Source organism: Lepus europaeus, chromosome 12 (genome assembly GCF_033115175.1).
Source record: "Lepus europaeus isolate LE1 chromosome 12, mLepTim1.pri, whole genome shotgun sequence".
NCBI lineage: Eukaryota > Metazoa > Chordata > Mammalia > Lagomorpha > Leporidae > Lepus > Lepus europaeus.
Window position 1 is genome coordinate 54,314,699 of NC_084838.1, and position 17,768 is coordinate 54,332,466.

Consider the following 17,768-nt stretch of genomic DNA (forward strand, 5'->3'; position numbering starts at 1 on the left):
CAATGTTTTTAAGGCAAAAGATGTCTACCAATGTCATAAGTCTAAAACTATTTTAGGAACAAGGTAATGGCTAAGGGGAACATATAAATACCTGAGAATCCAAAACCTTTCTTTTATGAAGTTATATGCCATGATCTCTCTCTCTCTCTCTCTAACACACACACACACACACACACTAGAAAGAAGGCAAATGGGCTAATAAGCCAAATCTTTAACATTTTTGTGGTCTTAAGGACACTTACAAGCAAATTGTCATATCAAGAATTAAATTATATCATTTACAATTAGAAGAAATATTGAAGCATTTTCTAGTGGCTGTTGTTAGCTGGAAGACTATACAATATGTGTAGCTTATTCTTCAGGACTGATTATAAATTCAGATGCAAATCCTATGTGATTAGAACCATAAACTGTAAACAAAGTCTTTCCTGGTAGGGAAGAGAAAAGATAAGAGGAAATGAAAACAGAAGTAAAATACACAGCTAGACAAAAAGAATCAAAACTGCAAAGAGACAGATGGCCTTAGAAAGTATTATTGGCCATGTTTCCCAGTGACTGCCCTCGCTTTTGTATCCTTAACTTGGCTGGGCTTTTGCTGGGTTAGATGTGACACTGATACTCCATTCCTTCCCATCTTTTTCCTCTGGATTTTTTGATAAAGAATTCCACAAGCTCTCTGAAATCACATGCAAAATTTTGAGCACACATATGTGTTTAAATCCTAGGAGAAATCGAAAAACTTTTATGAAATTATCAAGTAAGGTCCAGATCACATCCCAAAACAGGTAAGGACCAATAAATTAAAGCCACATATATCTAAGGTAAATTACTATCATTTAGCCTTGCTAAGTTCCTGCTTTCAAAACACCATAAAGATCATTTTCAAATAAAAAAGGGGGAGAAGTTTTATACAAGGGTCTTCAAAAAAATTCATGGAAAGTATATAACTACTTTTTTTTTGTTTTAAGATATTGAGACATAGATATTGACACAGAGAGAGAGACAGACAGACAGACAGACAGACAACAACCAGCAAGAGCATCTATCAACTGGTCACTCTCCAAATGCCTACAACTGCCAGGGCTGGGCCAGGCCCACAAGCCAGGAAATCAATGCAGGTCTCCTATGTGGGTAGCACCACCTGCTACTCCCCTGCAAGTGCATTGGCAGGAAACTGGAATCAAGAGCCTGAGCCTAGACTTAAACCCACATACTCCAACATGGGATGCTGGCATCTTTACTGACGTCTTAATTGCTAAGTCAAGCAGCCACCCATGCATTATAGTTTAATTTTATTTTTCCATGAATGTTTTGAAGTATGCTTGTATGATATGTTATTTGCAGAACTGGTAGTTCCATGAGCATTTAATTTTTATAAATGCAAAAAATATAGCAATATATTCTATGGCTTCCAATCCTTTATAGCAGCTGACTACATAGTACCAATGATTTAATAATTTTGTCATGCTTACTTTATGTTAAGTAAAACTAAACATCTATACCTCAGGAGATTCCTTTAAAATAATATTGAAATAAGCAGACCTCTAAAAAACAAAAAGTTCACTTTGACAATAAAGCCATATGATAAAAGTTTGATGGCTGATTTTTCAAGTGTTAGAGGATTCTTAGCAACCTCATTAAGGAAAACTAAAAAAAGACATACATGTTTTTCCTGATTTGTGGTAAGTAATAAGCAGAGTACAAAAAATGGACTGTATATGAGCAAAATTGACATTTTGAGTTTTGACTATTGTTTATAGCCCTGTTCTATACTCTAGAGGAACACTCGTGTTCCTACTTCCTACTTATTGAATTCTTTATTTAGTGAGGGGTTAAGCTTATGATTATAAAATAAATTGAAAGTATGTCATTGTAAAAATTAAAAGAAAAATAAAAAAAGGTGGTGTGAAGGTGGGAGTGAGGGAAGTAGGGAGGTAACGTGGTACATTATCATTATGCTCTTAAAACTGTATATATGAAATACATGAAATTTGTTCCCTTTATGTACATAAAAAAGTTTAACAAAAAGAAACTAAATGTTATAACAAAATTTATATAGAAATGAAAAGCAATTACTAAAGATTTCTCTCATTAAAGACTAAGTTATTTTCAGTAACAACAAAAATACTTTACTTTCTAAATAAATCTAACAGGCAAAAACACTAAAAATTCATTGTCAGTAACAAAAAATTTCCAGTATAAACGAAATATGGTATATCTGTGCAGCAGACAAAAATGAATGAAGTACTTGCCACAACATAGATAAAACCTTGCAAAACTTCATAAAGTCAAAGAAGCCAGACATAAAAATGTGGTTGTGATGCCAACTATATGAAATAACCAGAAAAAGCAAATAAATAAATACAGCTGGTAGTATTTTTCCAGGTGTTGAGAGTTGAGAGTATTAGGGAATGACTGATAATGGGTTTTTGGCTTCTTTGAGGGGTAATTAAATGTTCCGGAACTAAGTGGTAACAATGATTACATTGTGAATACCACTGACTATACCCTTAAAAAGAGTGAACTATATGTATGCATATTTCAACAAAAAAAGGTATTAATGATATTCCAAACTCATATTAGCCACATACTATTTTAAATTGTCAAACGTTTTTAATTTTAGAAAAATTCATGTATCCTATGAAATAAGTGTTTTGCCAATAAATAAATATATTAATGTGGATTTCCCTAAGAAAATAATTTCCACTCAGAACTTCATTTATCCTCTCAGTATCCCTAAATTGATAGATCAGCTGTCATTTCCACCAACTCGAAAACATAACTCTATCTCTCCACCCAAAAATGTGAAGGGAGCAGTGGAATTAGAAAATCACCATGTTGTAGTCTTCACAGTGAAAACTAAGTGGAGATAATCAGCTTAATAATGAGTAGTACAATAGTTGTGTGGTTTTGGTGTCTTCTCCACAGAATGCTTTTTAGTTACAACATGAAAGTGATAGCTGCACAGTAGCTAAGCCACCTGGACTAGGGATCAAAATTTACAGCTTCAGTGAGGCACCAGAAGTACATTGCTGCCTCTAGACGGACACAGCCTCATATACATAGCATATACAGATGCCAGTGCCTGGAAACACAGGAAAGGAGGAGAAACAATTGCAGATTTTAAAAGACCAAAGACAACATGTGATTCTAAACTAGATTCTATAGATTAAAACTTTTTTAAAAAAGAAAAATTCATGCGAGGACATTACTGAAACAGTTGCCAAAATTGGAATATAACAAAGCAAAGATGGCAGTGTAAAACCACATAAATATAAAGGTAAATGGTATATAGGAATATATTGTACCATTCTTGAAACTGTTGTGGAATTTTAAAAGTATTTCAAGATAAGTTTAAAAGAAAAACCTCAAGTGACTTCCAAAGACTCTAAATCAAACCCAGTCTTTACCATGGCCTTGCATAGTCCATGCCCCCTTTTCCTCTCCCTCCCTTGAACACTGAATTCCAGCCACTGCACTTTCTATTAGTCCACTAGCGCTCTAAGGTATTTCACCCAATAGCACCAGGCACTAGAGGCACTCTTCCTGTGCTCATGTGGCTAGCTAGCTCCATGCCCTCCTCTGAAATGGGTAACAGAAAACGCACAGTTTAGTGCTTAGCAAAAAAGAAAAAAAAAAAATAGCCATTAAAATATAAACTGGAGGTGCATGCTTGATATCCACAATCACAAACTGGCCTTTGATCACTTATATCAGTATAGTTGGTCCTCTGTATTCATGCAGATTCAACCAACTGTGGATCAAAAATAGCTGGGGAAAAAAAGATGTATCTGTACTAAACATGAAAAGGCATTTTTTCTTGTCGTTATTTCCTAAGCAAGGCAACATAACCACTATTTTCAAAGCATTTACATCATATTAGGTATAATAAGGAATCTAGAGAAGATTTATAATACACAGGAAGAGGTATATAGATTCACTTCAAACACTATGCTATTTTCTATAAAGGTCTTAAGCATTCACAAATTTTAGCATCTTGAAGGTCCTGGAATATCATTGTATTTATCTTGGGCTTTCTCTTGCTTTTCTTTATTTGATGGCTCCAAGGGATAAATAAGTTTGCCTTGAGTGATAAGTAAAAGAATCTGTGCAGATTACAAAGCATCTTAGCCTTTGGGACACATATTTTTTAAGTTCTTAAAATTAATTCATTATCCAAATAAATCATACGGCACCACACAAATGGATGAACAAATAGACATTTATAGTGTATAACTTTAACTACTTAGGGTACCACTATCCAAAACTATTGGCCTAATCACCAACATAAGAGCATACCATCTACCAAAAACATTTAATATTCCTTTATTTCAGAAAGTACAGCTTGATGTTGATCAAACCAAACTTTCCTATGAGTAAGATTCTTAACATTTGATATTTGTGCATGTCAGCCACTGTCTGGCACATCAGAATGATGCATGAATTCTGGAACAAGCAGTTACTGCTCATGAATTCACAGCTATTTCCTCACTTTAGCTGAGGAAGAGACATCTTTAAAAGATTGCTATAATATGAATATGCAGAGAAAAAATTAAAAGTACATGATAAAACTTCAAGGGGAAAACTGGCAGTATTACAAAGCCAATGAGAAACTGAACCTCTAATAATTCGCAACTCATAAAAATGTACTTAGTCATCATTGCAACCAAAATATCACCCCAACCTTTAGTCTCTGCCCCAGTTCTTGTATGATCAATATTAGAAAATACTTAAGCAACTTAGTCAGATGTAAGAGTGTTATAGAAAAGTGGGGTTCTAGTTAGCCAAAAAGAAATTCAGAGCCAACAGAAGGGGGATGAATAAAAGGAAGTCTGTACTAAAGATATCTCAGTAGCGCGCTAAAAAGAAAAAAACATTATTAGCATAAAAATTGATCACAAGTAGAAAAGGGCTTCTAAAGTTCTTGAAAATAGTTAATTAAACAAAGATCACAAACTTGTTGCCCATGGATTGCACTCTGTGAGCAGATGTGTTTTGTCTGCCAGCCCTGTATTTGAGAAAATTTGAATTGGTTGCCAGCATTTAGTCAGGAGATTTCAAATAACAATATTATTTATATTGAAAGACCTGAAGTCTGGCAACAGTGGCGCCACCTTGCTTCACTGCAACATTTGGGTTGCAGTCCTCCACCCTACCTACACACTGAAGATTACACAGGGAAGTTTGGGGGAAAAAAAAAAAAAACAGTGCCTGAGGTTGAAGCTCCTGTCATTCTGAGTAGAACCCAGGCACCTGTCTATTTAAACGTGTCTCTGAGCATTCTAACAAGGATCCAGAGTTGAGATTCATAGGCCTACAGTTTTACATTTGGCATACACTCTTCAGTTAATCAGAGCAGCCAAATATACTGCATTTTTCTTCCAGTCATCCCCATCCTCAAAGGTACTGGGAGTTGCAGACCCATTTAATATCCCCCATTTAATCTTATTTAAACCACAGAGCTAGACAAAATACTGCCTAGGAAAGAGGGTCCAGTTCAGCAATACGAAATTTATTAGCTATAAAAACTATAAACCAACTTTTCTCAAAGTGTGGTCCATAAATTATCTGCACACAAATCCTTGCTAAAACACAGATTTGCAAATCATGTTCCAGTCATACACATCAAAATCTCTAAGGATGAGCTCCTTAAACACAGTATACAATGAAAACCAGTGTCAGTTTCTAAGGGGATATTCAGGACTCTCTTCTCTACCTCTGACAACCATCCACCCACCACCTGACCATGAAGAACACTAACATGGACCACACAATTGTTTCAGTGAGGTTTAAGTCTCTTACATTCTCTCTCTTACATTCACATTTGGCTACTCTCTTTGGATCAATTCTCCCTTAGAATTGCTCTTAGCCTCTCTATTATCCATGATAGACATATATACACACTTGGTACCTTCATGTCTAGGAACATATAGACTTCTTGCTTCCCAAATAGGGAACAGAGGGAAGGAAGCATAATTAAAACACTAAAGATGCCTTTTTTTCAGCTCCAGAAGAATCATTACAGCTCATCTATGGTGCCCATATATTGCTCTCAAGGACTGAAACAATATTTTTCAAGTATGACCCATAAATTATCTATATCCATATCACCAAGCAACTGGATAAACCTGCCTGCTGTATCCTGAGTCTCACCACCCGCCCCCCAAAAATAAAAAGAAAGAAAAAAAAAAGCTTGTTGAATGAATAAGAGTCTCTTTCAAGTGGAACTCTAAGAAACTGTATTCTTAACAAGCTCCCCAGGTAGTTTTTATGCATGAAAAGTTTGAGAACCAGTAAGCTATAGGTATAACAAAAAGAATGCTCCCCTCTAGAGCTCCTTCAGGAAATTCACAAGGGCATAGAGAAGCCACTGGCTAATGCTCCTGGTGTTCACAACTGTCTCTACTCCCATAATAGCACTTAAGCAATTCAGTACAGCTCCATGTAAAACAACCACATATTCTTTTTTAGTGTAATTCAAATTAACCAAAAAGAAGAAAAACAAGTGAGAAATACTTAAATCCCACTGTACACTAGCAGAGTCTAATCCCATAAAAATACAGATTAGCTTCAAGTCCAGAAAGCTTACAATTATTTGTCATACTACTTCCATTTTAAATTAATCCTACAGGATACCCAGCAAATACCTCTCAATGGAGTTCCAAGACTCTCCTATCCCTTTTATGCTTTCATACACAGCCTTTCCAAGGCTGCATGATATTGCTAACCAACATGTGGCAAAGAAGGCTCTAAAACAGTATGACAATTTTATGCTTGACTCAGGTAATCATAGCCCTCTTGAGGGGAATCTGCTCTTCAGGCTCACCTCTCCACTATTTCTGCCATCCACAATCCCCCCTGGAGGAACTGATGGCTCTTACACACTCGATTACACTCTACTGATTTATAGTGCCAAACAGCCATTCACATAAGGGCTCTCCATAAACATTACCGGATTATGCCAACTCAGGTGATTGATTCTGGACCTCTTAATGTGCCACCTATCTCAAGAGAAACCTTATGTATCCAATTCTTTTCAGCTCCTCAGATGAGGCACACTATCACACCTCACACCTACTGCCTTTTCAAAACAAGACTGAAGTTAGGAGACAATGAACTATAAAAAGGAAAACAGGTGAAAGCATTAGCAATGACTGAGGACAACGAATATGAAAATTAAAGTAAACCTAATTCTTCTGCATGACCAAATACCTTCCTCTTATCATCACTGAAGCCACTGTTTCTTAAACTTTAAGGTGCCTGTGAATTATCTCAAAAATTATTCTAAATGCACACTCTCATTCAGGCAGTGAGATGCAGTTCATGATGCTGCATTCCTAACAAGCTCCCAAACACTGGTGACATAGTTGTTCTACCACTCAAGGTGGTGGTTGCAACAGTATCAGTGTCACCTGGCAGCTTGTTAGGGCTCTTAAGCCCACCCCAGGCCCAAGAAGAGCAAATCTACAGTTCAGCAAGATCAGTTCAGTTGATGAGTTCACACATTAGACAGCAGCTGCCACGATCTTGTATTGGTTGTGAATCAAATTCACCTGGGACCTTTAAAAAAATACCAGACCTCACAGCAAAGATTCTGATTCAATTGGTCTGGGATACTTAATTGTTCCCATGTTTGTTTGTTTCTAAGCATACCCGGGTGGTTCTAATAAGCAGCTAGTGTTGAGACCCAATGATTAAAAATACCCCACTGGGTAGGAGGAAATATAGAGTGACTGTTAATGGGTGAGGAATTTCTTTAGGGAATAATGAAAATGTTCTAAGATTGATTATGGTGATGGTTGCATAACTCTGTAAATGTACCAAAAACCATTAAATTGTACACTTTAACTGAATCAATCATACAGTATGTGAATTATATCTCAATAAAACTATTACATAAAAATTAAATTAAAATTTCAATAGCTTCCTATTTAAAAATAAAAAATAGCCTCCTTTGAACAATAATATGGAATTTGTTTCTATCCTGGAACCTGGCCCAAGAGTTTGAACTTCTTTTTAAAAAGGGGGAAAAAGTATTAGGAGCTGCTCATCTACTATGCAGGTACAATTTTGGCCAAAGCAATAGATGAAGAAGAAATCTGAAAGTAAAACCTTGAATCTCAAAGAACACCAAAGCATTAAAAAGAAAACCATACTTAACAATTTAGAACACTTTGCACATCCCAAGTTCCCATATTATTTTCAAATAAATAATTCTCCTTTTATTTACCCTATTTAAAAGTAAAGCAGTGGGTGCAATCTATTACATTCTTCAAGGAAAACAATTTCCTAGGGCTAGCACTATGGCACAGTAAGTTAAGCTGCCAACTGTAACACCAGCATCCCATACGACCTGATGGTTCAAGTCTCTGCTGCTCGGCTTCTGATCCAGTTCCTTGTTAATGTACCTGAGAAAGCAGCAAAAGGTGGCCCACGGGCTTCGGCCCATGCCACCCACATAGACCTGGATGTTGTTCCTGCTCCTGACTTCAGTCTGGACCAACCCTAGCAACTGTAGCCATTTGAGGAGTCAACCAACAGATGGAAAATTCTCTCTCTCTCTCTCTCACTCTGTAACTCAAGCAAATAAATGTAAAAAAATTTCCTGTGTTTGAAGACATTTGCAAAGCATGCTAAAATATACAAAATGTATACCTGACCTTGTTTAAAAATACACCTTAAATAAATCTAAAAATATATACATAGCCCAAGAAACTCTCAATAATGTACTAAAGAAAATAAGAGATCATAAACAGCACTAAAATTACAGTAAAGATCATGGTACTATATGAGATACTATTAACATTATCAAAAGGAAAGCACTACAAATATAGATAGTAGGTACCACTCTGTATTTTGGATGCTCACAGCTTCCCACGGGTGTAGAGTAAAATGGCTGAAATTACAGGTGTAATAGGCTCAAGTCAATGATGGATCACAAGCAACCTGAATTATTCTCTCCATTGGATCATAACAGCCCATGTAAGCCACCCCCCATGAAACAATGCCCTGTTTTGGATTCCATGGTCTCATTCTTTCAAAGCAGATACATCACCTAACAGAGTTTCTAAAACAAAATAAACTGGTTGCCTGCATCTTCCAGGTCTTCTGCTAAACTAAGGACTTCCCTCTCAAGAAATGACTCCCAGGATCTTTAAGACAATGAGTAAGTATATTTTCACAAGGGAGTATGATGCCTTCCCTTGTGCATCACTCCACCATAAAACCCAATGTATTTTACTATTATTTCTGCTATCTGTGTTTTTTCTAAATAATTCTACCTTATTACATTCTACAGATGACAAAGAAAAGGCAAATCAACACTCCTAACAAGTTAGTATGGGTAGTAATGCTTGCAAACAGTGCCCTATTATTTTTTATAGAAAGGAAGCTAACCTCCAAAATAAGTACATTTGCTCAATGGACTCTACAATTTCCATAGTACTGAGACTATGGCTACATATTCTAGAGAAAAAAGAAAGACTTAGACTTTGCATAACAAATTTCAATTCCAAGGAAGTCATCCTAAAACCCAAACTGACAATATTTAGCATGTTGTTGACTTTATCTCATTCCTCTGAGTTTTTAAAATACTAAATTCCTTTTGCAGTGAACTTGCCACTAAGAGAAAGTGGGTCAGGGGCCAGTTAGACTAAAGATACCAACCATGATGTGCATATCCTCCTGAATTTAAAAACAAATTCTTAACAGATTATCATGTCTCAGTTCATAACTTAGTTATCCATCCATTCTTTCCTTAGAAAGACACAAAAAAGGCTTACCTAATAGTATAGACACCCTGAATATTCTTCTCACCACCTTCTCCTTCCTTAACAGCTTGCATTTGTAATAATTTCATAATAGCTTTTATCAAGCCATGTGTATTCCTATAAAAAAAAAACACATTAAATGTTAAAGACATGAAGTGAAAAATCCTTTTGTTAAAAAAAATTTATTTATTTATTTGAAAGTCAGCGTTACACAGAGGAGAGGCAGAGAGAGAGACATAGAGGTCTTCCATCCAATGGTTCACTCCCCAGATGGCCGCAATGGCTGGAGCTGTGCCGTCCGACGCCAGGAGCCAGGAGCTTCTTCCTGGTCTCCCATGTGGATGCAGGGGCCCAAAGACTTGGGCCATCTTCTACTGCTTTCCCAGACCATAGCAGAGAGCTGCACAGGAAGTGGAACAGCCGGGTCTCGAATCAGTGCCCATATGGGATGCCGGCACTTCAGGCCAGGGCGTTAACCCACTGCGCCACAGCGCCAGCCCCATGAAGTGAAAATTCTAACCAGGTGCTTAATGCTACTGCTCTTAAGTAACTGAACATTTGCCACCCACATTGAACAGTAGCCACCCAAAGGCACTCGACTCATTCCACAGCACACATCCAACACATAAAAAGGAGGAGAAATGGAGCTGAAGAATCAAACCTCCAACCCATCAATCATCTCCCTACATCCTACTGGGGGAAAATCACCCAGAAAAAAAACACAAACATTAGCCCACATAATTTTAGGCAGTGACCACATCAGTTAATCCTACTGAATGATCAAGTCTTTCATTTATAAATATTAGCAGACCATGAAAAATAACCAGACATATGAAATAGATCAGTGATTCCAAAAAAAAAATGAGCCAGGGGACCAGTCAGAGTAAATTATCTCCATGAAAACAGAATTAATGGAAGAGGAAACGGCACTTTAAATTTTTCTCTTATTTTCTGTAAGTGGTAGGAGGATAATATATCAAAAAGAAAATCAGCCTACACTTTTTAAACAAGAATCTCCCTAGGAGCTGGAAAGAAATATTAGAAATAAAACAAAAAAATTTGTTCAACAAAAAATTATTTTTGAATTATGGTTAATATTTATTGAGCATCTACTGTGAACTAAGCAATCTCCTAAATGCTTAATACATATTGTCATTTATCATTCAAAACATACTTGATTATAAATAATTGTTAACTTTTAGTTAAGACAAGACATGAGTTTAGAATCACTTCCGGTTTTTAGGTGAAATGTTACTGAGTGTATCTTTCTAATAGCATTTCAAGTTTTCCAGCTGACAACCAGCAGGTATATCTGCACTTTCCAACACAATAGCCAATAGCCACACATGGCTACTGAGCATCAGTAACAGGGCCAGTCCAAATAGAGAGGTGCTATAAGCAAAAAACACATGCTGGTTTTAAAAGACTTTAAGACATAAGAAAGAATGTAAAATATCACATGTAATTTTGTGTATTGGTTATATGTTAAAATAATATTTTTTGATATATTGGGCTACATAAACACATTATTAAAATTAGCACCATCTGTTTCTTTTTACTCTTTTAATGTGGCTACTAGAAAATTCTGGTTAACATATGTGGCTTGCATTGGGGCTCATGTTGTACTTCCATTTCATTGCACTGCTGCAGACACTCATATGGTTTAGTTCCTAAGTGGATTCCCTGGGAAATATGGAGGTTTTTCTTGCAGTCTAAACATTTTCCAGTTTTATGTTTTCTCTTTCATATGGATTCTCTTATGACCATGTAGTATAGATTCACAGATGAGTCTTTTGTGACAGATTTCACACATGTATGGTTTCTCTCCTGTGTGGATCCTCTGGGGAACACAGAGATCTCAATCCTGACAGAAGCCTTTCCCTTAAAGAGTCTCTCCTGTGTGTGTTCTCTGATGGACGACAAAGATCAGCTTTACTCACATCCCCCTACATTGGGACTGTGTTGAATCTATGGCACTTTACTTTTACCAGCAAAATATAACCAGTTAATCTCATTTTGTAACTCAACAATTTTAAAAGGAAAAAAAATTAAGTAGAATGAACTGCAATTGTCTTCAGAAGGCCTGACTGCATGGCATCTCCTCGAGGCCTCCCCAAGTACAGAGGTGTTGCCTTGTTTTCCTTTTTTGGGACTGCCTGAATTCTTCTGAAAACCTTTCCCATTGACATTCTGAGTTTCTAGGCTCCTCTGATTCAAAGGCACAGAAGATTATATCTCAGGGCCGGTGCTATGGCGCAGTGTGTTAAAGCTCTGGCCTACAGCACTGGCATCACATATGGGCGCCAGTTTGAGTCCCTGCTGCTCCACTTCTGATCCAGCTCTCTGCTATGGCCTGGGAAAGCAGTGGAGGATGGCCCAAGTCCTTGGGTCCCTGCACCCAAGTGGGAGACCCAGAAGAAGCTCCTGGCTTCTCTGGATCCAACTCAGCTCTGACGGTTGTGGCCATCTGGGGAGTGAACCAGAAGATGCCTCTGCCTCTCTGTAACTCTGTCATTCAAATAAATAAGTTTAAAAAAAAGAAGACTATATCTAAACATCCAAAAATTTTTTTAAAGATTTATTTATTTATTTTAAAGTCAGAGAGAGAGAGAGAGAGAGAAGTCTTCTATGTGCTGGTTCACTCCCCAGATGGCCACAATGGCCGGAGCTAAACCCATCCGAAGCCAGGAACCAGGAGCTTCTTCTGGGTATCCCATGTGGGTGCAGGGGCCCAAGGACTTGGACCATCTTCTACTGCTTTCCCAGGCAATAGCAGAGAGCTTGACAGGAAGTGGAACAGCTGGGTCTCGAACCAGCACCCATATGGGATGCCAGCGCTTCAGGCCAGGGCGTTAACCCACTACGCCATAGCGCCGGCCCCAACACCCAAATTTTTAAAATAAATTTATTCTTTACAATTCTTCACATCATTCACTTTTTTTTTTTTTTTAATTTTTTGACAGGCAGAGTGGACAGTGAGAGAGAGACAGAGAGGAAGGTCTTCCTTTTGCCGTTGGTTCACCCCCCAATGGCCGCCGCAGTAGGTGTGCTGCGGCCAGTGCACCGCGCTGATCCGATGGCAGGAACCAGGTGCTTATCCTGGTCTCCCATGGGGTGCAGGGCCCAAGGACTTGGGCCATCCTCCACTGCACTCCCTGGCCACAGCAGAGAGCTGGCCTGGAAGAGGGGCAACCGGGCACATCATTCACTTTTACAAAATCTAAACCCTTCCACATCTGAGGAGCCTGGACTATTAAAGAATAGTATCATTCAGTATATTCTCCATTTCTTTATAATGCTTCACAACAGTTTCCTTCACAAAGACTAGAAGTTCTTCAAAATCAATATCACAAATGCTCTAACACCAATTTATCAGCTGTTCCTAGATATAATGGCCTCAGTCATAGAGGCAAAGCTTCAGTGGGATATGACCCCTCCAAATACATAAATTCTCTAAAGCTAAGTCACCAGGACTAAGGGTTACAGTCTTGTCCTTTGAAAGTTTCTTGGGATGATACAAACCCCTGTAGCTCTGACCCAGGCCTAGGCAACAAGTAATATATGAGATCATGAAATGTCGGGCCTGTTGCTATATTTTAGCAGATAACTTATCATCACTGAGTGAGCAGTTTGGGGGATCCTACGTCTCATAGAAAATTACCACAGAGCATTGACTTTACCCTAATGAAAGAGACATTACATGTTTAGAAGCCTTCTTGTCTTGTAGCCTTCAACATCAAGTGACAGGAAATTAGCTCTGAAGTCTGATTGAAGTTAATATGACTTCTTTTATAAGGTAGAAAGAGTCCAGGTCTCACTGGTAACTGCATAAGGCCACTTCCTTGGCCTAATGATACTCATTTTATTTGATCGTGGCTGGCTGCTGGCTGAATTTATCATTAAATTTCTTCCAAGAAGTATGTATTCATTAAATAAAACTTCCTTGAACATAAAACTATATTGGTTTTCCTTATCTAAGATTTATTTGTCATATTACTGGACTTTTAGAGAGAACAGATAGCTGATCTATGACATTTAAACAAATTGGGCCTTCTACACCTTTGTGAAAGCAGTTGAATCCTGGAAAAAAGTACATATATAACATTTGCATTTAATTCCAAGGAGTTCATGAAATCAATGAGACAGATAAATGGACTCCAGTTTTTTAATCTTTAAGTTAGACCTCACTCAGTTTACTAGTTAAATATGTGAAGTGGGCTAAGAGGGATGATTTTGGATTAATTTTTACTTAAACCCCTGATTTAACTCCAATTAGTTATAGAACCTTGGGCAAATCACTTAATGCCTAGGAAAGAATATCAACATTCTGATCTGCACAATCTTGTTTTCAAGCCTTTATCAGTCTACCTGAACGCTATTCTTGAAAAACTAAAAGGTAGTTATCAAATTCTGTGTGATTGCAGAGAGATGATAGTAGTTTGAATAATGCCAAAAATAAAAGTCTTGAATTATAAGAATACATAATCATTGGAGAAACAAGTATAAGACAGGATAGCAGAAAATTAAACTGTACTAAAATCTTCAAACTTAAAAAGCCACCAAGATCTAGGCAACATTTCTAAAGAAAATAATTTCTGACACTTCTCAAATCCAAAAATAAGTGGAAAATTCTATGAACCCTTAGATTTTTTAAACACAAAACCTGTAAAATAAAGAAATTAGACTGACATCAATTCTAATTTGGTGCCAGAATCCTCACCTGAAAAACTGAAAAAAGAATGTATATGGACTGACCGGCACTGTGGCACAGTAGGCTAAGCCTCTGCCTGCAGGGCTGGCATCCCATAAGGCAGAGTTACAGACAGGGGAAGAGAGAGAGAGAGAAAACAGAGCCCTTCCATCTGCCAGCTTACTCCCCAAATGGATGCAACAGCTGAGCAGGGTTGATCCAAAGCCAGGAAACAAGAGCTTCTTCTGGGTCTCCCACATGGGTTCATAGGCCCAAGCACTTGGCCCATCTTCCACTGCTTTCCCAAGCCATTAGCAGGGAGCTGAATCAGAAGTGGAACAGCCAGGTACTCAAACTACGTCCATATGGGATTCCACACTGCAGGCTGAGGCTTAACCTACTACTCTACAGTGCCAGCCCCAAGAAATATTTTCATATATAATAGTTTAAAAATTTTTTGTGAAGATCTCCAGTTAAAAGATAATGTATGGGCTGGCGCCATGGCTCAATAGGCTAATCCTCCACCTGCAGTGCCGGCACCCCAGGTTCTAGTCCCGGTCAGGGTGTCGGACTTTGTCCCAGTTGCTCCTCTTCCAGGCCAGCTCTCTGCTGTGGCCCAGGAGGGCAGTGGAGGATGGCCCAAGTGCTTGGGCCCTGCACCCGCATGGGAGACCAGGAGAAGCACCTGGCTCCTGGCTTCAGATCAGTGCAGTGCGCCAGCCACAGCGCGCCAGCCGCAGCAACCATTGAGGGGTGAACCAACGGAAAAAGGAAGACCTTTCTCTCTCTCTCTCTCTCACTGTCCACTCTGCCTGTCAAAAATATATATATATACAATGTATGAAAAATCTGAGGGGCCGGTGCTGTGGTGCAGCAGGTTAAAGCCCTGGCCTGAAGTGCCAGCATCCCACATGGGCACTGATTCTAGTCCCAGCTACTCTTCTTCCGATCCAGTCAGTAAATAAAAGAGCTAGGCTGAAGCCAGGAGCCGGAAACTTCATCCAGGTCTCCCACATGGGTGGCAGGGGGCCCAAGTACTTGGGCCATATTCTGCTTGCTTCTCAGGCGCATAAGCAAGGAGTTTGATTAGAAGTGGGGTAACCAGGACTTGAACTGGTACTCTGATATGGGATATTGGCATCACAAGTGGCAACACAGCCTGCTGTGCTACAATGCTGGCCACTCATCCTTTCTTAAAATGAATTATCTACTTGTAAACTGATGATTTCCATGGGACATCTCCCCATAAACTTAAATAAAATTAAAATTTCACCATTCTTCCACCCAGATTTCACCACAAGTTGAAGTTTTTTTTGCTTCCATATTAGCACAATTCATGTTGCCATGAAAGGACATCTTTTCAAACTGATGTCCTATCCCTCTTAGTGCCTCAAACCAGATCCTGTTCAGACATATTGTAAGTTAGTATGAGTTTATTTTGGTGACCAAAAAAAAAAAAAAAAAGAAATCCATGCATTTTTTTCAAAAAACACATTTCCATGAACTTTTTGAAGACCCTTCAAGCATGATAAATGAAGAAGAAACAAGAAAACAACAAAATAAAAATAATCTCAGGAGAGAAAAATGAGAGAATATAGATATGCAAATCACAGAAGAATAAAAATTCACAATATCCAGATTTGATGAGAGAATGGGGAAATTAGGCACTTCCATGTTGACAATACATTGGTTCAGCCTTGATGGAGAACAATTTAGAACTATCTATGAAAATTTTAAGTGAACATACACTTTTTCCTATAAATTCCACTTCTAGTAATGCATCCTATACAATTATGCTTACATATACTGCAGACGCTATTACACCACATTTTGTTATCTTAAAAAAATGGAAGAGAGAAAATACATGTTTGCCAATAGAAAAATGATTAAAATATAACACAACTGTATTACAGAACACTTTGCAGTTGTTAACAAGGATGGAAACAGATGTGTCTACACAATGATATAGAAGGATTCCATCACACATTAAATTGGAAAACAGTTGGAGTGTTATGTGCATACAAATGCTTTTTTAAAGGTCTACAAATGGGATTGCAATTTCACTCAAGTTCCTTGGTCTCTAATTCCATGTGCCTGGATCTGACTTTAGATTACTCTAACATTCCTCTAAATCTTGGGGGAAACCAAAACCATGATTTAGAGCAACCTGTGAGACACTTCTTATCCTGGAAGCTTCCTAATCCCACAATGTCCTGTTCATCAGGACCCAATTTAAAAAAAAAAAAAAAAAAGATTTGTTTTTATTAAAAAAAAAAAAAGAAAAATATTTTTAGAAGAAGTTTCACCCCTTATTAATTCCACTATCTTAAAGTGCTACTTTCCACGAGTAGGCACACCATTTTTAAAAATTAGTTTAAAAAAATGAAAGGTTTATAATTTCAAGGTGAAGAAAGACTCTCTGAACACAAACAGAATTTTCAGCCTGGCCTTCTGGATAGATGGTATGAGCTGAAATTTAAATACCCATAAATAATGAAATAACAAGTTATCTTTTATTTAGGACCTGTCTTCAACCACAGTTTAGCATGGGCACAAAAATAAGTTGTTTAATTTGAGAAAGTGGGCTTCTGAGGAATATTTTCAGCAACTGGAATTAACCTTTAGACAAGCAGTCTTCATGAGTGTGAGGTACACAGGTATACAGAAGAGTTAATTAGCAAATCAAAGTAAGGACTTTAATCAGGGCAAAAAAGAGCTGATTAGATATTATGCCTATTTTATTCATAGTATAATGTGTTCAGGGGAATATCATTAACCAAAAAAAAGCATATCTAGCTGCCTACTAGATATTCCCACTGCAATATGTGAATTGTGCCTGATATTCAACTTCTCCAAAATGGAAGACATGCTGTACTCACACACCTGGACTTCTAATGTTTCTTATTTATCAGTAGGGCAGGCATCTTCACATTCCATCCACCTCAAACACTCCACCCCTAAAATATCTCACAAATCTATTTACCCATTTCTTTTTTTTTTCTTTTTCTTTTTTTTTTTTTTATTTTTGACAGGCAGAGTGGACAGTGAGAGAGAGAGAGAGACAGAGAGAAAGGTCTTCCTTTTGCCATTGGTTCACCCTCTAATGGCCGCCGCGGTAGCGCGCTGCGGCCGGCGCACCACGCTGTTCCGATGGCAGGAGCCAGGTGCTTCTCCTGGTCTCCCATGGGGTGCAGAGCCCAAACACTTGGGCCATCCTCCACTGCATTCCCTGGTCACAGCAGAGAGCTGGCCTGGAAGAGGGGCAACCGGGACAGGATCGGTGCCCCGACCGGGACTAGAACCCGGTG

The 17,768-nt window shown here is 38.1% G+C and overlaps 1 protein-coding gene across 2 annotated transcripts in view; it reads right to left on the bottom strand.

The window, feature by feature from the left end:
* The window catches only part of FOCAD (focadhesin), a 360,290-nt gene that overhangs the window by 287,635 nt on the left and 54,887 nt on the right, over positions 1 to 17,768 (bottom strand). For both annotated transcript variants that reach the window (XM_062208140.1, XM_062208139.1), the window contains exon 5: positions 9,783 to 9,887. In XM_062208140.1, coding sequence (XP_062064124.1) covers positions 9,783 to 9,887 — 105 coding nt within the window. The remainder of the gene's footprint in view (positions 1 to 9,782; positions 9,888 to 17,768) is intronic.